At 36.4% G+C, this 24,559-nt stretch overlaps 1 protein-coding gene across 1 annotated transcript; it reads left to right on the plus strand.

Annotated features, from left to right (window-relative positions):
• Positions 1-136: 136 nt before the first annotated feature.
• Positions 137-24,284, plus strand: LOC135079920 (ubiquitin-conjugating enzyme E2 R2). Its single transcript, XM_063974549.1, has 5 exons — positions 137-725; positions 3,429-3,515; positions 14,641-14,873; positions 16,790-16,904; positions 20,691-24,284. The coding sequence occupies exons 1-5, from the start codon at positions 546-548 to the stop codon at positions 20,802-20,804; spliced, it is 729 nt and encodes a 242-aa protein (XP_063830619.1). The 5' UTR covers positions 137-545; the 3' UTR covers positions 20,805-24,284.
• The last annotated feature ends 275 nt before the right edge of the window (positions 24,285-24,559 follow it).

Genomic DNA, 24,559 nt, shown 5'->3' on the forward strand with positions numbered 1-24,559 from the left:
TATGTTGGTAGCTCCGCCTGTAGTTTGTGCGGTTGGTAAAGATTTGCGGGTCGTTCTCTAAAATGCATATGTGTGCGTGAGCTCAAAAAATATCTATGGAGTGCCGTCTCTTACTCTTTTATGCTCTTTGACGGAAATAACTAAACAGCTGTTCTACAATATTCGGTCGGGCAACTCAGACAAGCAGCAGCTGTACCTGTACGTGCGAGCAACGCCAGCCGTTTTCCTTGGAGTCGCGATTGTTTGGCCAGTTGCTTTCTCATTGTTGTGTCTTGCGCCGTGCCGTGTAGTGTGGAGATTTGGTCTATTCATAATAATTCAAAGTTTATTACTGCTACAGTATTGACGTTTGAAGTGTGTGAATTGCAAAATAATCCGAAGCTACGTTGGCGCTATGTTTACCAAAATTCATCGTTGTTATTGTGACTCGAGTTGAAATGTCTTGTGAATACGTGGACCGCGAGGAGAGTTCCGTTGTGCATCTCAATAGAATCTTTTAAAAAGTGAAATAGTTGTATTGTAGGTTAGTAAAATAGTAGTTGACAATGTCTAGCACAGTTCCGACCAGCTCGGCGCTGAGGGCTCTGGCTTTGGAATACAAAAGCCTGCAAGAGGAGCCCGTCGAGGGCTTTCGGGTGAAGCTGCTAGGAGACGACAATTTGTTTGAGTGGGAAGTTGCAATCTTTGGACCTCCAGACACATTATACCAAGGTGGATACTTCAAGGTAAGTCTACAACACCATTGTCCTGATAATGACAATACTATCAACTAAAAAAAACAAGCAATCTTGAGTGATAACAAGTCTTTGTAAGAAGTTAGTCTCGTTTTTCTACATGATGCTATAAAAAGTACCATGTGGGAGAGAAAAACTGGTCAAACTTAGTAGCTAGGTAGGCGTGGGATTATTCTTGAGGGCTTGTTTTAAATATATTTGAACTGTTTAAATCATCAGTAATAATTATCTTCCTACCTTAAATGAACTTCTAAAGTAGATAGGCACTTAAAACTATCTTATTTCCCCATAAAATGTTTGCAAATAATATCAACCATATAAATATTATATTTTCCTGTTACATATCCTGTTTTGATCTTCTCAAGATAACTGTATCTAAATGGTAGCCATTGTAGGTACTTTTTCCTTGATGGAAATATTCTCCTAAGGTACTTTGATATCAAAAACACCAACATTATGTAAAACAAACAAAACAAATTAATAAACGATATTTCGCACCATCTACCTACATTATTCCTATCAATAACTTATTTCTCTAGGAACCAGCATTCATTACGAATAGGAACCTGATTCTCTTCATGACATACCTTAAGCACAAGTTGTTATTTTAGCATCTACAGCTATTTGGTACCAAATGTATTTAATCACTAAGTACCTACTTATAGGTACAGGTTATTTGTGTGTTAATTTAAATAGCAAAATTAGATGAAATAAAAAGTTCACCTGTAATTCTGAGGAAGTCTTTCTTTTTTTACAATGGTTTTAAAATGTAAATATATTTTTATAAATTCATTCGTTCCTATGTTTGTTTCAGCCAAATGAAGTCCACTGCTGGACAAAGGCCTTCAAAAATTCGTTACTTATAAATAACATCAAGTAGGGAACTGCATTTGTGTAACATAGTCGATCCATTCGTAACCATTGTGGTTTTGTTAAAAGACCATGCGAGAGTTTTAGTCATAGGAACCTAGTTATTTAACTGAATAATTCCACCAAAACAAAATTGATGAATGACTTATTTTAGGGGTAAATCAGAAATCATTAGGTATCTACTTGCTATCAATTTTTTTCTTTGAAAAAAAATCCTGCTATCAATTTAGTGTTGAGAATTCCAGGAAAATTGAAACTTTTACAACTTTGTATACAGGGTGGCCAAAACAGTGAGGTCTAAAAGAAAAATTTAGATTCCTTACATCAAGGTGTATCTAAATCCTATTTTGCTTAGTTACACAATTTTGCTTAGTTTAGGAGATAGAGTTAATTTTGTGATATTTTAAAATTTTATGACCTAGTAGGCTTTAAAATGTTTTTTTTTGGGTTGACTTTTCTCAAGTTTCTTTTTTTTTTACATATTCTTTATTAATTGCAGATGTTTGAAAAAATAATCATCAAAAAATAAAATAATAATTTGCTAGAAACATTATAATTATACTTTTAGCAGAACACTATCAAATTTTCAACTTAAAAGTTTAAATTAAAAAAAGAACTTCCATAGACCAAAACCATTTTAAAAACTGGGCCGTTTCCTGAACATTCATAATAATACAAAAAAACATGTACTTAATGGGCCACTATTTCCTGTAATCGCTCCACTAAAGTGGTAAGTCGGAGATTCCGTTACATGTTTTTGACTTTCGTAGATTGAATTAATATTGGGAATCCTCTAAGTTTACATTACGTAGAACACATTTAGAGACATTAACTGGACAGAACATGTTTTTATTTTCAATGAGGAAGCTCTTGCCCTTCATCACACCTGGTGGAAACTGATAATTAGGCTGAAGGTGGAAGGGAACTTCAACTACAGAGGAACTATGGCTTCCTACCTCCAAATGCCAGTGCGCAGTTTTTAAAATGCTTTTGGACCTATGGAAGTTATTTTTTACTTAAACTTTTAAGTTGAAAATTTGATAGTGTTCTGCTAAAAGCATAATGATCTAATATAAATAAAAATGAATTGCTGTTCGTTAGTCTGATTAAAACTCGAGAACGGCTGGGCCGATTGAGCTGATTTTGGTTTTAAAATGTTTGTCGTACCTAGTCCAGGGTAGGTCTAAACGGTGAGCAAATAAGGAAAAATTGCGATGGCTTATTTATTGCCTTTAAGGCGGAACAGAGTTCGCCGGGTCAGCTAGTTTTAAATAATGTTTCTAGCAAAACTTTTGTATCTTGCATCAAAGATAGGAAGGTGATTATTTTTTTCAAACATCTGCAATTAATAACGAATCAAACGAAAAAAAAGAAATCTGAGAAAAGTCAACCCAAAAAAAGATAAAACATTTTAAAGCCTACGGTCATAGAATTTTAAAATATCACAAAATTAACTATCTCCTAAGGTAAGCAAAATCGTATAACATACATGGGGGTGATTTAGATACACCTTGATGTAAGGAATCAAAATTTTTCTTTTAGACCTCACTGTTTTGGCCACCCTGTATGTACCTGCTTTGTTTATTTAATACCAATAGTTAGTCACTATGTCCATCCATGATACCTACATCACATTGATTTGGGTGCTAAAGTATGTTCAGTTTAGATTACAACTGAGTACCTATTGCAACATCTAGCAAAATACCCAGCCATCTTTACCATTTGGCATTTTATTATTTACTGTAGGTAACTCATAATCTGATATCTTGTTTTTTTTATTTAAACTATGTACCTCCATATTAAACCAAGTTTTGTTTGTTTCAGGCACATATGAAATTCCCTTCGGATTACCCATATTCTCCACCTTCCATTAGATTTTTAACAAAAGTGTGGCATCCAAATGTTTATGAGGTAAGTGCTTGACTTTTTATTTAAATAGGTCTTACATTTACATTAATACTTCAATTTTATCAATGTTGTATGTAATGAAACCACTAATTTAATTTGTGCTCTATAAAAGATTTGTAATTTTAATAGTGTCCGACCGAAACTAGTTTTATGACCGAAACCGAAACCGAAAACGAATTTCGGCAACAGTGTCTATTTCGGCCGAAACCGAAACCGAAACTTCCTTACAAGGCTCATATTTTGAGGGAAAAATAAAGAAAACGTTATTATAATCAGTCAGCCTTTATTGTTTTCTCTTTAAATTGCATTAAAATTGAACTTATAAAGCGCCTTTACTCTAAAAAAGAAAAAAAAAGGATTTATAGTCTAGTTTTTTTTAAATTACTCGCAATATTCAGGACATCTACATAACCCGTCCCATGGTCTGAGCTTAATAATTTCTCAAAACAAAATTGGTAGTACGTAAGTTAGTATCTACTATCTTTACTGTACTTGCCACTTGGATACCTTGGTGATTAATACTAAAATAGTATTATATTATCTGTGCTAAAATGAACTTTGAAACTCTGAATCCATAATATTATCACCATGAAATGCACTAACTACCTAACTAATGTTTGTTTACGTATAGCATTTGCAAACCAAAAAAAAATTTATAGGTTAGATTAAACTTGATTTTTTTATGTTTACTACCCGCTCTTATGTTATAACGACATAAAACGAGATAAAACTTACCTAATTCAAAATAAATCACTCCAAAACTCGCCACTACAACAAAACAAAACTAACAGCAAACAAACAAGCGAGCGAATCATCTACGCCGAACATGACCAATAACAGCGCGGAAACTCCCGAATGCACATTCGGTTTCGGTCGTAGTTTCGGCGAGTTTGCCGCCGAAAACGAAACTAAACCGAAACTCGTGTTTTTACCGAAACTCAACCGAAAACGAAACCGAAACCGAACATTCGGTCGGACACTAAATTTTAAAGATAAGAAGAAAAACTCATTCTTGGAAACTTATAGGGTTTATTCTATAGGCGCCTAATTCAAGAAAATTCTGTCATTTGCTCTTGTTATGTAATGTTTTACAACAGACACCATCTATTTCAAAAAAAATTAAAGTTTGTAAATAATGATACATGAACTAATTGAGATCTAGCCTAGATAATAAAATATTTTTAAGATTCTTGATTGTGTAGATTTCAGTAAACAAGAATCACAATAGATCATAGACTATACCTACCTATGGGAATGAAAAAAACAATAGCAATTGTTTGCGCAAACATCAAATACCTAATTAAAATATCCAGTTTAGTACTAACTCCATTTAGAGGTCATTCATACGAATGTTTAATTCAATTCTAATTCATTCAAACAATTCGTAATTAGCTAATTAGAGTAAACACATGCAAATGTGCTACCGATTCAATTCTATAGGTACCCTACTGACTTATTTACCTATATTGTTTGGTTTGTTGTAATTGGCAAATTACCTATTGCATAAAATTTTTTGATTACAAATCAAAACTGCACTGCTCGCGATAGATTTTCTGTTTGTGCAGAAAATGCAATCATTTTCCATCCAAAAAGTTTAGCGAATCTTTTTTTTTTTATTATTAGTTTCGTAATATTTTTGAAAAAAAAAAGACACAAGTAGGTGCCTAACAGTAGTTAGTATCTTGAGTCCAATAAAATCATCAAAATTGGTTCAGCTCTTCGAATTAACAGGCAGACCACAAAGCTACTTTCGCCTTTTTATTATTAGTAAACAAATTCTCGAAACAGAGTGAGCCTTAACTGCTAGACCTAGAGATTTATGAATTTGGGGATTCCATCTAGTGGAATGCGGCATAATTGGGAATCCGATTAACTCAAGACGAAATCGCGTGCAGCCTTTAAAAAATCTAAAAGAAGGATCATCAGTGAAATAAGGAAAAACAACGAAACTTTTCAACTGTTTTCTGTAAGCAAACTGACCATAGCAAAACAATAATAATATTATGTATTATTCAAATCAATACAGAACCCCAAACAGGGTACATAATAATGAGAATGAGACCACTCCTAACCAGATCATTCAGACGACTTTGGATAGACTTGGGCATAATAAATTATTTAATCCTTTAACTGGTATAAGAAAAATATTTTTCGTTGGTTTATTTAAACCTTATGCTAACTCACTAAAGTGCAGAATATGTGTAAATTTAATTAAACCACCGTTTAGTGAAATTTACTGGCTGCAAGACTAGCTTAGCTACCTATAACGAAAACCTTTTTGGCATCACATCGCTTATTGCCCTTGACATTGTAATAGTATACGCGAGTACCATCATAACAATGCCGTAACCACCTATCAATACAGACTGTACAGAAAACAGGAGAGGTTCCTGTTTTCCTTCTCTTTTCAAAGTTAGTTAAAGGCCCTTTCCTACCGAAATCAAGTTTTGTACCTAACGCGGGATCCTGCGTCATATCCTGGATCTGAAACTGCAAACAGAATGTTTGTGTGATTTTTTAGTAAAACACTACTACCTACCTACTAAACGGAAACCTGCAAAAACAGGATGTCTCGCCCTGCCCTAAGCCTCTAAGCCTAGCCTTCGTAAAACGCATTAAAGTCTCATAGATAGAGGTATGTTTTACTAGTGAATAATAAAACTTGTTTCAATTCTCATGCAGCCAGCTTAGAGCCGACTGAATGTTGCAACACCGTTGGCTTCTTTGACCCCTCCCGCGGACCATTTCAGCTGCATCGCAGCGTGACCCACTTTACAGACAACCTTCTTCTAACTTCGATTCTCTCTAGATCTCTATTTTATATGTAGACTTACAATTTTATTACCATTGCGATCAATCTTCGACCCTCAAACCGTCTACGGAAATGTTTATTGTCTTTGGAATTAAATTCTTTTGAGGACCACAATCAGATGATTAACTTTGCACTCATTGTGTGTGATTCATTTGTATTTTACCCAATATGCATACAATTTAAAACAGTTTCATTACAATCCAGGCCAAAACAATACAAAGCAAGGTTGAAGTAGTTGAATAACTCCAATAAAACAGACTAGAAATAAGTTTGTTCGTTTCCTTACAAATAATAAGAACTTGGTAATAAAGTTAAAGTCTGTACCTATAATGATTCCTTTTTCAGAAATTTTTAATTTTTCAACTTTTATACAAGCAAAACCACTGTCATAACTAGTTCTACTCATTTGGAGTGCACGCAGCACAGTATGTTATAAGACTGTATAATCGGACATTCTCATTTATTTGATGAACCGTATAGAGCTCTGTTATACAAACATGATAGTAAAACTCCCGTTTGAAAATTCCAAGTAGTTTTCGCGGTATAAAAATTCAAAGTTACCTATTTTTTTACTTCAAAATTATGCAAAAATATTCTCACTCGTTAACTAATAACATTTAATTCAAAATTGTTATAATACTTCATAGAGCTCTTAAAACTACACGTAATAAGCGTATTAAGTGCTTTGTAAACGCATTCAGTTAATTAGGAAAAATGATTTTAGTGATTTTTGTTTTTATTTTTTTTCTCAATTATACCTTAATATATGCAAACATTTTTAATTGCAAGATATAGTCTGATATTTAATCTAATTGTATAAAAAAAATCAGCTTTAAATTCCGTGATATATTTGAGGAAAATCAAATTGAAAATATGCGCCATATAGAATTGTAAATTTCCCATCACTTTTTAATAGCAATATTTCTTTTGGATGTTTAAATATCATCAGCTCGATTGTACCAAGTTATTGTATTGACATTCGATTTACATAGCTTTCAAATCGATGAGAAAATTATTAAAGGTAGGATAAATTCGACTTCCTAGATTTGTTTACATACTTTTTTAGTTAGTTACTTACATACAACTTAAGTTAATATAAGAGTGTTAAAAAAGAAAAAAGACTTGACTTGAGAACCTCCTCCTTTTTTTGAAGTCGGTTAAAAACAATGTGAATGTGACTTTTTAGAACCTTCAACACTATGCACATAACAGGCGGGATTTGAAACTTTTTAGACATCAATTATTCCTTTCAAAATTGTCGACCCTAGACTCGTAAAAATTTTATTAAGACGTTTTATGTTTTTTCTCAAATATATCACGGAGTTTAAAGCTGATTTTATTAATACAATTAGATTAAATATCAGACTATATTTTGCAATTAAAAATGTTTGCATATAATAAGGTATAATTGAGAAAAAAAATAAAAACAAAAATCACTAAAATCATTTTTCCTAATTAACTGAACGCGTTTACGAAGCACTTAATACGCTTATTACGTGTAGTTTTAAAAGCTCTATGAAGTATTATAACAATTCTGAATTAAATGTTATTAGTTAACGAGTGAGAATATTTTTGCATAATTTTGAGGTAAAAAAATAGGCAACTTTGAATTTTTATACCGCGAAAACTACGTGGAATTTTCAAACGGGAGTTTTACTATCATGTTTGTATAACTGAGCTCTATACGTTTCATCAAATCAATGAGAATGTCCGTTTATACAGTCCCATAACACACTGTGCGCAGGTCAATTCTTAAAACTATGCCTCTAGCCGGTTGTACAGTTTTCGCGTAAGCGGGATTACCGTTAACTTTTAGAAGAGACAGTCAGTGAGTCGACACCGCGAAATAATGTAATGAAACGTGGGGTCATCAGTCGTTACCTCCGATTCACCGTGACGCCACTATGAGTCACTGACTCGCTTCACTCTACCAAGAAACACTAATCGCTTATTTTTCCCAAAATTACTTCAAAAACAAGAATTTTCAGAAACCGCTGTATATTTTTCAAATGCAGCATAAGATGAATGTTTGTTGGAGATTTACTCAAAAGACGTGACTGCATTCCGTAAAATGTTGCAATCGAAAGTTCCAGAATCTCTCCAAAATATATTGTTGTTCGATGTTTATTTTCAACTAGTACGATTTTAGAATAGGATCTAGGTGTGAAAAGACAAAGTATTCTCAATAGCAATGAGTCGTCGGATTTCTAGGTAGATATCGATATGCAAAACTAGGCTAACGCTAACACATACGAATACAGTATGAATAAATAATGTGGTGATTTCGAAAACGACTTCCTTTTTTCTCTGCATTTATATGTGGCAAGTAGGTAGTTCTCAAATAAAGCATTTAGTAAAAATGCACCGTAAAGTACCGTTGTAAATTTGTATGTAAGCCTAGACGTTGAAAAATTCACCTCAAACAGGATGCAGTACAGGTTGAACGACCTTTGCATGGTGCCACCGACGAAGGTGGACAAAGTAGCAAAACACACAATTTTGATATAAATGCACGGCAAAGATTACAATTGTACTTATTTATTTAAACATACACGAAATGTACGTATTGCGTAGATATTTTAAAAACATATCTACAAGCTAAGTTTACTTTGATGCCAATCTCATTGTGAATGTAGACAGAATCACGTCGTTCGTGACCGAGCGTCGAGTTTAGAACAAGAAAAAACAAGACAATTTGGCGCAATGTCAATATTGTTTGTTATCATTTCCTTGTAAATGTTCGTACTCCTGCTTGATACGTCGTCATTGGCACTCCCCGGCCTTGGGGTAATTAACCTTATTCCTGATCTCGATGACCTGCCTCGCGGTGGTCGCTCTGAACTTGTGCTACATTCACGCGCACCTTTAAATAAAGCCCCAGAGACGCGATTTGTAACTCCCGAAGCGACCGCAGACACTCGTGCCAACATTTTGATCGCATACCCCTTTGTGTTAGCCACGTGGACGCCATTTCTTGCGGCGCACTGTACTGGCAAGTCGCGTGATGATGACACCAGGTCTCTCGTCACTTGACCAGGTCATGTGGAAAAACAATCACCTTTTGCTTGGGGGCATAAAGTTAAAAGTTAGTCAAAGAATGACAAAGACGCGGGTGTACGAACTATAATAAGGTGCGCTTCCGCGGACGACGTGCGTCAGCAGGCCTTCAACCCACCCGTCGGCCAAGCAACCGAGCCAAGGTCCTTGCCAGGCGGATCACTGTTTAACCTCATATTCGCAATTAAATGATCCTACAAAACGACTCTTGGATTCAGTTCCTCTTCCTAGTCTTCTTCCTTCCTACAAACGTTATTAGATTAAATAATGTCTTCTCGCATCGTGACCAAAATGCCGTCAAATTCCCCCTTTAGAATCACTGCTTCATGTAAATTATTATCTCAAAGCCACAGCCAACGAATTTCGTCACACCAGATTGATTGCCCTAACCTTGGGACGCGTAGTTTTACTTTGGACAACCGACATGAATTTTCTAGATTTCCCTGGCAGTAGCACCGTAAACATTGTGTGCTGTAGTGTTTCCCGATTTGGAGGTCAGAAATACACGCATTTTCTTTGTGAGGAAGCGCGCGATGAACCGGTGGCATATTTTTAGCCGAGGGCGTCGCTCTTGCTTTATGTCCGAGGTGCTTTTGCGCTATCATCAGGTTACTACGTAGAAAATATTGCGCCTATCTTCCACTATAAATCTTTTTATTTTTATTCTTAATATTAAAATTAGCGCTAACAAATCGGCTAAGTGTGAAAGAAGTCACAACAGGCTACAGAGTACAGACTAGCATTCCGTGAGAATAAGGTCATTTCTAAATCGACCTGCAGACAATGAATAACAAACACAAGAACTAGACAGAAATCGACAAAACTTGTGATGCATGATTAAAATCAAGTTCTTTTTTTCTCTATGGGTATTGTGAACAGGATGATGAAACCACAAAGCGATAGTGAAACGATTCTAGTAAACATAACCACAGTGATTGCGGCTCGGCTCGTTGTTTATATTCGTTTCTGCAATCGATACTTGTATGACAATAATATTCGATGCTATCGTATTGCGTGACGCTGATTTCAATAAGCTATGTAGGTATTCGGACAATCTTGTCAAGGATACAACACTCGTACATTGGCCAATCAATAACATCACTGTTCGTATTAAATTTTCGTTTCAGGCTACTTATTTGACGATCTTTGAAATTCAGGTATTCCTTCCTATTACGATATAGGTATGATTCAAATTATGAACTAACCTAAATTGTTCTGCCAAGTATGTAGATGCCTATTGAATAAGACATGTATGTATAACAGAGCTTAGGTAACGAACAGAAACCTATCTAAAAACATACCTATAGAATAGAAGCCAGGCAAAGTGTGCTCGGAGACACGTCATCAACACAGTCAGACTCTGCGGAACCGTTACATGAGGCTCGTACTTTCACTGTCTCATTGTTTTGCCTTTTGAAAACACCAACCTACGCTAAAGCACACCCCTTGGAACCGTTTTTCTGAGAAGCCCATTTAAACCTTAAACCTTTGTTATTTAGGTACAACCTCTTTGAATGGTCTCAACAAAGATTCTTGGATCAATTTATTTACCACCTTTTGCAAATAGGAAAATATCGTTTTTGCGCATCAAATTAGGTAGAGGTGTTATTTTAAAGGTGTCAGGCTTTTAATGCTTTTAAAGGAAAGGATATACTCGGTAGGCACACAGTCCTCATTTCCCTTGCTATATTTGTTTTGGTGGATAGCTACATAGTTATCATGATACTCGCGCGAATCTAGGTCATACGAAACGGAGTAGGCCTGCTCAGCTAACCGTTCAAATTTCAAAATCGCGGTTTGCGAGAATAACTAAACGCAGAGGATGGAATAACCTTCACGAGCCGTTGAGCAGATTACGATGTAAATGGGGTGGCTGGTGATTACCGAGGTCGCAAGGGCGATCGGCGAAGGTGAGGTGACTCGCCGGTCCACTGTTCCTTCCGCTATCTCCATACTAAGATATTCACACGTATCAACGCAATCCTTTTTGATACATATGTTATAAGACCGTAAAATCAACTTATGATTAGTCACTAATGTTGACCATTCTTGAAACTTCAAGAGCTGTCAATACTCATGTTGTTGAACTTGAATAATTTTCTAGAAATGTTTTCCATGTTATTTTGAAGACCTTATCGCAGTAAGGTTAACACTTTGCCGTGTGACTAACCTATGTATTTACAGTAAACCAGTGGTACAAGCGATGACTGTGTGTGGTAATAACTTTATTTCCTCTACTTTAAACAAGAATTGCTCCAGAGTTGGGAATCTTGGGAGGTTCATTATAAAGCCTCCATCTAGTAAACACGAGCATCATCATATTCATATCTGACGACCTATTAATTTCGAATTATACGGCATAACATCAGCTGACTCGGACTAACACGCATTTAATTTACAACTAAAAGCAAGCTAACGGTTTCTTTTTAGCTTACTTAAAATACTTGACATACATTTTTGTTTGTAAACGCCTCCGTGGTCTAGCGGTTAGAAAGGTCGTCTTGGTTGATCCGGAGGTCCTGGGATTGATTCTCATTGGGGTACATTGAAAAATCACTGTGTTATTTCCCACTTTGCTGGAGGAGATTTGGCAGACTTGTATAAATCCTTTAAGATTTCGTGTAGGTACATCAGAGAGCGGTTCGATAGAGTTATGTCATAATGCTGATGGCGGTTAATGAATTTTGACACCAGATTATAATTTGTGAGCTCAGTCGATATTTAAAAAAGGATTTGTTTAAACTAACCTGGCTCATTAAAAAAATGCTTCTTTCAGGACATATCAAAATGACGAAGCACTGTTCTGTCATATAAGGCTTAAGACAAGTTAGAGGACAACAGGAAACACGCATGATTAAATTGTCATAGTGTAATGCACATGTTACACAGTACACTACATATAATGCTTGAGTACATAATGTATTTCTAGATCATACATTTTATTCTTCAACATCTGATTTCGAAGCTAATTAGGAAGTAAATCAATTAGCCCGACACTAATTCAAAGAAAGAAAGCAACTAGCGAGCCAAATAATTGCCTGACTAATGTTTGCAAACTTTATTAGTTTTGTAACATAATTTAATTTACTTCTCCTTTCTTTTTAATGCTGAATCGTTAATACCGAAAAATGTTACACGGCAGTAACAAGATTAATTGTTATTAGGTGTATTGTATTGATAGTTGTAACATTGTGTGATTTAGTTACTAATTACGTGTGAGTTATGTAACACTTTCAAAAGTAAACACGTAGGAACGACACAATGAAAGTGTAACCACATTTTTGTTTCTCATAATCCATAATCTGACTTTTTTAACTAACTGAAACACACGTAATATCCATTATAGCGAAAAACATTACCCTACTTTCTGCACTTAGGTAAAAAGTCGTCCTCACGTCATCTTTTGTAATTCTTCAGGTTTATATTTTTTGTTAATTTGATAATAAATGCATTTAACTTAAATTCAACATCGTGCAGGGTCAGCTTTTATGGTTTTTACTCTGATCTGAGACCTCCATTTATTTGGCACTCGGTTACGCTCAATAAGCAATAAATGTTTATAAATTGATATGAAATCATTTCGTTAAAACTTTATATTGGAACAGCGTTTGAGCTCAGCCAGAACAAACTCTTGTAGCTACCTAGGTATTAGCTTTAATAAAACTCTAGCAACCTTGTCGAGAGTTATTGGCTACTGCGGGTGTCTCACATAGCGACATCTAACGCTACATCGCACACACAGGCAGGTATATTTTCTTTTACAAAAGAAATATACCATTTTCAACATGTCTAAAAAAATCGCACTATTTTATCTGCTTCTAGGATGCCAGATTTTCATTGTAAAGCTGTCCACAGAATACTTCTATTCTTTAGACATTGTTTGCACGTCTATTGTTTAGTAATAAGGCCGTACCCGTACCTACGTTTCTGGGACACCGAACCTGTAACAACGAAGGATATCTGTGTAGAACACGATTGTATCTCTGGGAACTTAGCATCTTTTGCCGTTTAAAAATTGTCGATGCGTGTATCTTTTTATAGAATCGAATATTCGATATGCGAATTCCTGGTGAGCGTTGTTATGACGACTCAATAATCGGCAAACTTGACGGCGAGTCGGCAACAATGCCGCTGGCTTTATGTAACAAAAGTTACGCGTGCTCTGCACCGCAACGGAAACGAAATCTAAATCTTGGACCGTGAAGCATTAAATATCATGACTTTAATAACCGCGGTTGCGCAAATCAGACCAATTTGCGCGAAAGACACTGGAACTGTTTGTCCTCTGTAATATCGCGTACAATCCTCATAACAATGTGATTGACATTGCCAATGCCAATAATTACGTTCCAACAATAACTATGACACGGCTGATTAGAGGAGACAGCGTTTCATTAGAAACTAGATGGGCTGGCGATAGGTATTAAATTAAATCGTAGTCGAAGCGTGCTAAGATGCTGTTACTAAATGATGTTTTCTGGTTTTCCTACTCTTTATTGATGGCAAACGGCTGAATGATAAAACTATTACCAAGGTATTCACAGTTAAGGTTGAATTATTAAAATTTTATTTAAATTCTAGATCTTCGCAATGAGGCAATATTCACGTTATCAAAAAGAAAAACAAAAACAGATATTTCATCATTACCATGAGTCATCAACAGACAAAGCAATCAACTCATGATACGAAAAAAAGTGTAAAGTTTGACATAAAATCAAGTCTTTATTGCCTTACTGTCCACTAATCACAACACAAACAGAAATAGGTCCCTGCAGTCAAATCCCCACAGGCAAAATTAGCACATGGAAAATAGCACACAATACAACTATTTAAGATTCCAGAAAGAAATAACAGTAACGTGCATTTTTTGTCGTTAAGTTCTGACGCTTCGGAGACGCGGGTAGGCGTCAATGGCTGCGCAGTGACACAGTTAAATCTAACGTCGTCGTTATCTTTAATGTGGAATTAATTCGATGCCCTCATAACGTCGACTGCGAATCAACTAATGTTTTTTCAAACATGTTAGGTACTGATCAGGGACGTACTATTACCGTATCAGTGATACGGTGCCCCAGAGCGACGACCCCCGAACGTGTGCAAACAACTAACCCAAAAATAAATGTCATAGAGCAGAACCCCCAACAAATTGATCGATTGCTTTCGAATAGACCCCATTGGTATTAAAAAGGAATAAATCAACAGGGTCTGTCGTAAGGCACACTACGCCTGGTTCTAATGGGTTGTTCTATCATTTTCCAGAACGGCGATCTCTGCATATCAATCCTGCACCCGCCAGTGGACGACCCGCAGTCTGGCGAGCTTCCCTGCGAGCGCTGGAACCCGACGCAGAGTGTACGCACTGTGCTTCTCTCCGTGATCTCACTGCTGAATGAACCCAACACCTTCAGTCCGGCGAATGTGGACGCCAGCGTCATGTACCGCCGCTGGCGCGACTCGAAGGGAAAGGACAAGGAGTACGAGAACATTATCAGGTGATTATCCAACTTCTAGATCCCAACTTCTTCAACAAATCTTTGGATTTCGTTACTGGACGAAAAGGAACGATGAGGTTTTATTCGCAGCCAAACCTTAGATTCTAACTACACTGGAGTAGTAGGTACTCATAGGAGTACCAGGGTGAGGAAAGGCATTAATTTGCTATTTTCTTCTGGTAAAATTACGTTGTCATTCCAATGATAGTATGTACGTACTTACATACATCTTCCTTTCCTTTTAACTGGATTCGCTTTTCTATTTGAAGTTTATTTGTGGCCAAGCTTTTAATTCGGGCTACACAGTGATTAGAACGAGCTATGATTAGTCCCGTATCGATTGGCCGAACTGACTTCAACATTTGGTTGAACTAAAATTTAGCGTATTACTTATTGTTCCATTTGAGAAAATTCAAAGGCACAAATGGTCTTGCTCACTAAATTATGCCCCTACGAGAATTGAGCCTCGGGGTGTTTTGTGCCTAATCTATTCCCCATTTGCGTGGGCTATGATATATAATAGGCCTACTTACACTTACTCAAATTACAGGCAGCTCGATTCAAATTGTTTATGAGGAGCTTATTTCGTCTGTTGTGAATTATGTAGCTTGTTCCATGTTGGCCTATTGGAAAGAACATTTGTAATAAATCTGAACTTATGTCGTGTACGGACACGTTAAAAATGTATATCCTACACAATTTTTTTCGAGTACCTTTCGCACCAACACTACCTCTATTTCCCAGGCATTGGCTATTGGACGTTAGGTCACGTTTAAGTCTAAAATCGATACATACGTTGGTGTACTGGGTCTTGTAAATATTTGTCGTCTTCAGTCTGAATTCTCAAGCGGTTAAATGCTATAATATAAACAGATATTTCTTCCTACCCGACACAATATAATTTTAAATATCTAGTTGTTATTAAAAGCTTTCTCAACATTTTGAGCGAAATCCATATAAGCGGATTTTCAGTTTGATTGAAAAGCAAAAAATTACATTTAACTAGGACACTTGTGTATGTAAATTTTATACAGAATTGCAAGAATAAATAGCAGCCAATGTACACAAACAATTACAACTAGTTTATCAGGAGTGCTGATAAGTAAACGACGCACTTCTGAACATTATCTTATAAACAGAGCGAATGTTGCGATTACAACAATACAATAATGATGCAAAAATGCTAAGGAAATAGTAAAGATATGATTCCTTTTCTAATTGAGTCACACACATGGTTGTTGTAACTATAAAACATAGCAGAGATCATCGCGTTGATCAACTTAAGTAAGAATTGGAAGAAAAGAGATTGTAGTTATGTCAAGAGACAGTGCCCCCTGGAAATATTATTGCCTGGCATTGAGAGTGAGATTGGATAGTTATTATTAAATTGTGGTGCAGTTAAGTTGCTCATAGTATCCCCAATATTCAGAGAGAGAATATACGCAGAATTTTCCTATCAAAATACAAGCCTAATAATAGCATTAATTTTATGTAATACATATCAAGAAATACCATAAATGTTGTTTTAAACAAGGATACAATAATATCCAACTAAAAATAGTATCTACTAATACCGTCCAGTCTGTAGATATAAAACAGATGTCAAAATTGTAACATTTTCTAAGCAATTCTTACTACTTAATTTTACTGACCGTGAGACTGCATACAACCAGGAAATTTAAACCAAATGACATTTTATAACATGTAGCGTAGCGTATGATACATTTGACATATGAATCACTGTAATTACCTGTAAGTAACCTACATACTTGGCTACAGGAATGTTGGCATAATAACAATAAATAGTTCCACGATACCAATCTTATGAAAGAGGACAAGTTTTATTGTAGGTAATTGATGTGCCTACATAAACTACATGTATATTTGCTAAAGTTATGTTTTTTTATCATTTTCAGGAAACAAGCACAGGTGGCCCGTATCGAGGCAGAGAAAGAAGGCATTGTAGTACCACTCACATTAGAAGACTATTGCATTAAGACGCAAGTCAAATCGTCGACGCAGGAGCCGCAGGTCAGTCTCAACTCAATGATTAATACACTTTTAGTTCTACCACAGACCTTACCTAATAGTTACTGTTGTACCCTTTGGTCCTGCCTGCTGGACAAAGGCCTCACCCAAAGATTTCCACAACGACCGGTCCTCTAGCATGAACAACTTTCGTCTTCGAATCGTTTGCGTATTCGACAAAATTCTATACTCAACCTTCGAATTAAACGATAATGTGACAATTTTGATTCTCAAAATAAGTTTTGTGCAACTATTTCTCATACTAAGTTCACTTTACGACACGTTCACAAGGGCGCTGTTGTAGTTTTCGTACTAAATCTTTTGATGGCGATTCGAATACGCTAACGATTCGAACTCGAAAGTTTTTCGTGCTAGCCGTACTGATCATTGACGTCATTTAGCTGAAACGAACAACTTTTGGACAGTTGTGAAATTAAACACTTTACCAATTAATAATAAACACTTTTTATTGTTTGAAAGAATCGTAACTTATACTAATAACAACGTGATAGTAAAACGTAAACATCAGTAAAATTATTAAATATTTGTTCTGTTGGGGAATTTCCGTATCTTGTGCCTCGTAATTAGAACCATGGTAAGGAAGGAAATTTATTCTAATTATTTTTTTACGATCGTTACATTACCGACTTGTATAACTAGTTACGATTTCAGGGCGTGTGATCGGCCGAACCGATAACATGATCGTTTAAGTTTTGCTTCTGGTGGGCAATTCGCGTGCAATAGATAAAAATATTGCACCATTAATTTGTACTTCGGACCCAAATAAAACTATAGTGTCGTCAAATTCATAATTTTGTATGAATTTTAGATTCGAATGGTGGGAATCGCGCGAGTTAAATACTAAGAAAAATACGAATCAATATTTTTCCTATATTTGTGTATTACTCGAGAATAACTCGCCTGTACGTTCGTTGTCGAACGTAAATGAATGTATTGCGACTGCGATTCGAAAACTACGACGGATTGTTTTTTCAAGTGTGTATTACCACAGAATAATAATAAGTACTACGTACAGAAGTTTTACTTCGCGAAGGTATTTAAAAAATTGTATGCTCAATGTCATTAACAATATGGTGTAATTTAGCCTGTCTCAAGAGTCAAGCATCATTTTGTTGACAAACGTCAGTGATCGGTACTGCGCCGAAGCTATAGGGCTGACTTCGGTAAAATGATGTGACGTGAAGTGCCAAACTGCGGAAAATGGCGGAGGAAATACATGATATACCATGAATTATCACGAATAATATTAACTACTTATTTACCTCTCACCCAAGTAGCATTTTACTCCATTTAAGAGTTCACATTTAGTTCCAATGTGTACTTAAAGCATTAGTACAGTTCACTCGTGATGTATAAGCTGTATTATTGCAATTAATTACACCTATACCTGTCTAAGGGACTTATAGGAGTGTAGACTAGTGTCGAGTTATACTTTTATACGATTGTTGGTGTTATAATACTCTAACAACTATCCTTTAGTCAGCCGTCTGACTAAGAGCATTATAGGAGGGTAGAGATACGGCAACCGCTGTTTAACGGCCTACTTGTACGATGTTATAGAGCTAGCATTTTAATAGAACACACGTGGTCATTTATAAAGCCAAAGGCTGTTATGTTTACTTGTTTTAGACTGTTATACAGCTAGTAGCTGTAGTAGGACTTGTTTGTGATAATTAAAATAACCTTTTTTACTATCTGTACAAAAGTGTTTCAATGGTTCGCATGTGCACTGTAGGCTGTTAAAAGGACTATATGTGTTGTCCATTAACATCAATAGCAGTTTATTTGTCCACAAGTACTACTCTTATTTGCTTTAAGCTGAACATGAATGTGAATGTGATATTCTATTACACATTTCCCCAAGCCTGTTTTTAGTTGTTCATGGTGGTTCTACATGATGCAGAGAAAAATATTATGCCTGAACCTGAAATTTCCCTTCAAAATATACAGATAATTATCAGAGTGTGATGATTGCAGTTCTAGTGATAGTGAATACCATTTTGATTTGGACAATTATTTAACCTTTCGCAAAAAAATAAGAACATGGGCTATTGAAAATCGTATTCCTCATTCCGCTTTGAATAAATTGTCAGGCATAATAAACGAATTTAAACCGGGAACACTACCGTCTGATGCTTTAGGTATTCATACTTGACTATTAGTACCTGGGCTAGGCGATTTAACGGACATTAATATTTTTTATTTCGGATCTCTAAAATTTCAGTATTTGAAAGAATTAAAGATACACAATTGACCTGAACTAGGTACATCTTAAAGCTGTACATAAGTTCACATTAGAATAAATTTATAGACATTAGCGCTGTAGTGGTACAAATGTGGAACTTCATATAGATAACAGCATTCTAACAGAACACATGTGAACCTAATATACGCTCACCGCATTAAATTGGAGTTATAACAGTTCACATAGCCGTATTTCATTTCCACCATTTTGTTCTACATAACCTAAAATATTTACCAAATAAATCTCAAAATTAATGCTGATTTATCACAAAATTCGCAGATAGAGCGATTGAGTTTTGGTTTCATGTTATAATTAATTACCGTAATATAATTATAATGCCAATACAATATCAAAAACTGAAAATTGTAGATTTCCTCTCAGCCAGTTTTAAATATTTTAAAATGAATATCGCGTTTTTACAGAGGCGCGTAAATATTTTAGCTGTAAATATGTATACATTTCACGATAAAGTTGCATTCCCAATGGCATTAACATTATTAAGTATTTAAAACCCGTGTTATTATTTGCATAAATGATTATCCGCCCGAGTTGTTTCCCTCTTGGCACTCACGTACAAATACTAAACTAATATTAAAATGTGGAAATAATTTAGGACACACGTGAACTTTATGTAGCATTGGAGTACTTTTGTCGGACTTTATAACTTTGAAAGCTGTGCATTTAGCCACTTGTTACTCTTTATTACACTCACGTACGTTGTATGGTTCACACTGCGTCCCATATAGTGCCGTAAGTCAGCCTTAAGTCCGATGTTACTACTTAAACTGCTATTATAATGCTATTATACTGCTAATGTACAGCCATAGTGAACTTAAGGCTGTCTAATTTGTGCCCAAACTGGTTCTATAAAAGCATTATAGCAAGCTATACAGCTCGTATACAGCTGACATACACAGCTTGTGGAGTACATGTGAACGACTAGACATACTATATAGAACCCCGAATGCTACTTGGGCAGTGTCTTGAGGCAACTTAAAAAAGTACATTCTATGTTTTTATTATTATTTAGGCAGTTAAATACTGCACAGTAGGTATTTAGTACACCATTTTCTTTATTTTCTTCCATCATACACAAGAATACGCGTGCGTGAGTCAATGTTCGCTCGTATGTGAGGCCTTGTCGAATAGTATCCTGTAGGTGGGCCATCGTGCGTGTTTTGTTTTCGATGTAAACTTGCGGAGATGAACAGGCCTGGTATTACATACAGTAGTAGCTAATAATAATGCAAAACACAATGGTATTGAGATTTTTGCAGTAACGTTAATAATTGTATCGTCATATTTTACAGTAATACCTGAATTTAAATTCACAGATTCACTTGATCTATTTTTAAGTTTGATCGCTAAATACATAGGTACATAGAAACGTCAGTATCAATGTCTTTATTTGTTACAAAAAATTCAGTTTCTATTGACGCGGACTGTAAATGGCGCCAACTAGTGAGCGTATTGGCGTGCTAACCTTTTAATCCTATTAATCTTAGCATTCAATTGTCTTCCAGCTGGACATGACGGACTTCTACGACGACGATTACGACGACCTCGACACGGACTCCGACGAGGAGCTCGAGGGCGGCGACGGCGACGCCGACGACAGCGGCAACGGCGAGTCGTGAGGCCGCGCCCCCCGCGCGCGCGCGCCCCCCGCCGCTTCCGCCAGGCGGCTGTAGCGCGGCAGCCAGTGCCGTAACTAACCTATCATATGCCCGGTGCAAGCTGGCAGCGCTCTAGTCCTACGATGTCTGTGCCTGGGCCCCGCTCGCACCGCCCTAGTTACGGCACTGTCGGGGAGTCGTGAGGTCGCGTCTCCGCCAGGCGGCTGTAGCGCTGCCGCAGCCAGTGCCGTAACTAGCCTACCATTATGCCCGGTGCGCTCTAGTCCTCAGGTCTTTTCGGGTGCCCCCACAATCTCTGTGCCTGGGCCCCGCTCGCACCGCCCTAGTTACGGCACTGGCGGGGAGTCTTGAGGCCGCGTCCCTGCCTACGCCAGGCGGCTGTAGCGCTGCCACAGCCAGTGCCGTAACTAAAGCCCGGTCCGTGAGCACGTAGAATTTTGTCCAATGACCCCTAGCTCATTAAAAAAAAACTCATTTATTTTTGCAAATAGGCTTTAAAAAGCACTTTTACACGTCCCAATATTAACCCTACCACTGCTTCGGGACAATAAATGGGCCAGTGCTGAGAAGAAGCAGCGCAAGAAACTCAGTCACTATTGTCAGCCTTCTTTTCAAGGGTTTACAGCTACCCATCCTTATCGCTCGCACGTTATTATATTGCTGTCGCGACTGGCACCCGCAGTGAGTGTGTGAGCGCAATAACAACATAATTACGCGCGAGCGATAAGGATGGGTAGCTTGGGGTCATTGGACAAAATTCTACGTGCTCACGGACCAGACTATAGCCTACCATACGCCCGGTGCAAGCTGGCAGCGCTCTAGTCCTCAGGTCTTTTCGGGTGCCCCATCTCTGTGCCTGGGCCCCGCTCGCACCGCCCTAGTTACGGCACTAGTTACTTGTAATGGGGAGTCGTGAGACCGCGCGTCTTTGTAGCGCTGCCACCACGACCAGTGCCGTAACTAGCCCTTATATCAGTGCATGCAAAAAGCGCCCTTGACCGTCCTAGTTGCGGCACTGTAATGGGGAAGCGTGAGGCCGCGTCTCCGTCAGGTGGCAGTAGCGCCCCCACCACATAACCAGTTCCGTAACTAGCTTTCGGTGCAAGGCCCACGATCTCTGCTGTGTGCCTGGGCCCCGCTCGCACCGCCATAGTTACGGCACTGTCGGGGAGTCGTGAGGCCGCGTTCCCTGCCTCCGCCAGGCGGCTGTAGTACTGCCAGTGCCGTAAATAGCCTTTAGACACCCCGCACACTACAGACTTTTTGTCGGCCAATAGTTTGGTCGGGCTGTTAATCAGTATGAACGTATGAAAGTCCGCACATTTCACCGATTTGATATTGGCTCCTCATACAAATTGAAAACTGACTAAACTATCTTCCGATTAAAAGTTTGTAGTCTGCGGGGTGTCTTTACGCCCATTGTAAGCTTGATAAGCCCTGGTCTTTCTGCGTCCTGGACCTGGGCCCCGCTAGCACCGCCCTAGTTACGGCACTGATCGACACTAGCATTGGGGCTGCACGTTGTACGGATTACTACTTACCAACACTAGCATCGGGGCAATACACTGTATGGACAACCCTACTACTTACCTACACTCTAGCATCAGGACGTTAAGGGACAACACACACATCGTTCTCACAGTCATGTTGTTGTCATCAACAACTCTACCTTTTAAAAAGGTCTCACTCAACCAAATTCAGCACTTTAGTGTTGACGACAGATTCATTTATTAGTCTTTCTAAATGTTGTTGTTTTTTGAAAATTTTATTTTCCCTGGAGGATTAACACAAAATAAACTATGTAATCATTTTATTTGTTTCGCAGTTTCGTGACAAATTTTCGGCTAAATGACATTCTTAACGTGGTTTCTAAATATTATAAATATCGCTTTAATGATACTTACCTTCTATTTTAACCTTTACTGTGTTCTAACTAAATCTAAATGTATGTATTGTATATCTCTTAGAATTTGACCAGTGTACTTTGTTTGAAAAGAAAATATATAAAAATAAACTGTAACATAATTCACTTACTTTTATAGACATAAATATGTAACATACACATTCAACTTTTAAGTCGCTAATAAATGATCCAATTGAACAAAAGTTATTTAATTAATATTACTGTATCAATTAATAGTTTAAAATTTATGAGACGCAATATACCTAAACATTTTATTTTCAATCGGTCGATCTCCACTTACAAAATTAATTGTGAGCGCGTTACGGTTGTGTGTCAATAACATATTTTATGCATAAAAATAGTTTTGGTATCAAATGGAGATGCAGCATCAGTTGGTATGTCCCCTTTTAGATGCTAGTGGAGTCTTATTATGTATATGTAGAAATATTAGTCATAGAAACCAGGCAAAACAGTCCTAGCCTTGCGGAGCGCACTCCTATTTGCCGTACTAGTTAATGATTAACTTGTGCTAATCATTTTATCACATTACCTACTTATTTGCCCTTTACTGTCTTAGTAGAAATGGATAGTTAATATTATTAATTAAAGTGAATGAGTCCTTTTCCTTCCTTTATCTTCTTACTATCTGATTACGTAACTGTTAGGATTACAATTTATATAATAATGTAGAGAAATATTATAATTAATTTTGTCAATAACATGACTTCTGTGATTATAAAACGTATTGCCTATATTGTTTCATTTTATAGGACATTTTGTTTAATTCATTATTAATGTTATCTGCAGTTTGAATCTTTCTATTTTTGGAGCATTTTAAATATTGTAATAATTTTGAATGGATCTTGCAATTCATTCCTTTGTTGTGTTGGTTTTTATTTGAACTCGAGGAAAATATTTAAAGTATTTTTACATGAATGTACCTATATATTTTGAACTTACTATTTCACGTGTGGATTATATTATGTACTACGTAACTTACATGACGACAAAATCCGTTGTATAGAGATTTTAATATAACTCGTCTATTAGAATCTGCTCAATCAAAATATGCTAACAAGACGCAGTATAATGTGTTAGGTTTAGAGGACATTCATAATGATGATCGAAATTATTTGTAATATAAATACGTTAAGAACCTAAGTGAAAATGAAATTTAATGGTTAGTGTGCACTAAGATAAATTTATATACCTAGATATTATATAACTTATATATTGTAACTTGTACGATTCTTTAAGATTAGATTTATCAACTACCTACAGTTTTGGCTTCAAAATTTCTATATAGCTGTGCATGTACAACATTATCTTGTAATATCTGATTAGATGCTACTTTCTTAATAATTCATTAAAGTATAATAATGTAACTCCTCTCAGTTGGTCGCTAAAAGTAATAAATTCTTTTTGGGTAATAATAACAAATCGTCCAAAACTTAACAGTTAGTTTAGAATTAAGCTACCTACGTCATAAGTTGTTTGAAGATTGTAGTAGAGAAATTTCACGACGAGAATGTTAATTACATTATGATATAATAAACAGAATGTGTTTGAATGCGAAATCTGCTTTTATTTTCAACATCATAAGCACGTTTTACTAATTGTACACTAGGACTAGACAATACAACAGGGTGTTACTTTGCATTCTTGCCATATTTGTACAATATAGTGTGAGTCTTGATAAAGTTCACCTATGAAAATCGGTGAAACTAGACCTATTTTTATCGATGAAAAAAAGGTCAAAAAATATCAGTTGTTTTTATTTTTTATAGATTTTTTTTTCTTTCAATTACTTATTGTAAAGAAAACTTAATAACTTTTAAACTAAGGGGTATAT

This window comes from Ostrinia nubilalis, chromosome 17 (assembly GCF_963855985.1).
Source record: "Ostrinia nubilalis chromosome 17, ilOstNubi1.1, whole genome shotgun sequence".
Lineage (NCBI taxonomy): Eukaryota > Metazoa > Arthropoda > Insecta > Lepidoptera > Crambidae > Ostrinia > Ostrinia nubilalis.

Excerpts from the sequence above, each read along its gene's own strand:
- LOC135079920 (XM_063974549.1), top strand. The coding sequence starts at position 546 with ATGTCTAGCACAGTTCCGACCAGCTCGGCGCTGAGGGCTCTGGCTTTG. Across the intron at positions 726-3,428 it reads ACCAAGGTGGATACTTCAAG|GCACATATGAAATTCCCTTC; the intron begins GTAAGTCTACAA and ends TGTTTGTTTCAG. Across the intron at positions 16,905-20,690 it reads CGTCGACGCAGGAGCCGCAG|CTGGACATGACGGACTTCTA; the intron begins GTCAGTCTCAAC and ends ATTGTCTTCCAG.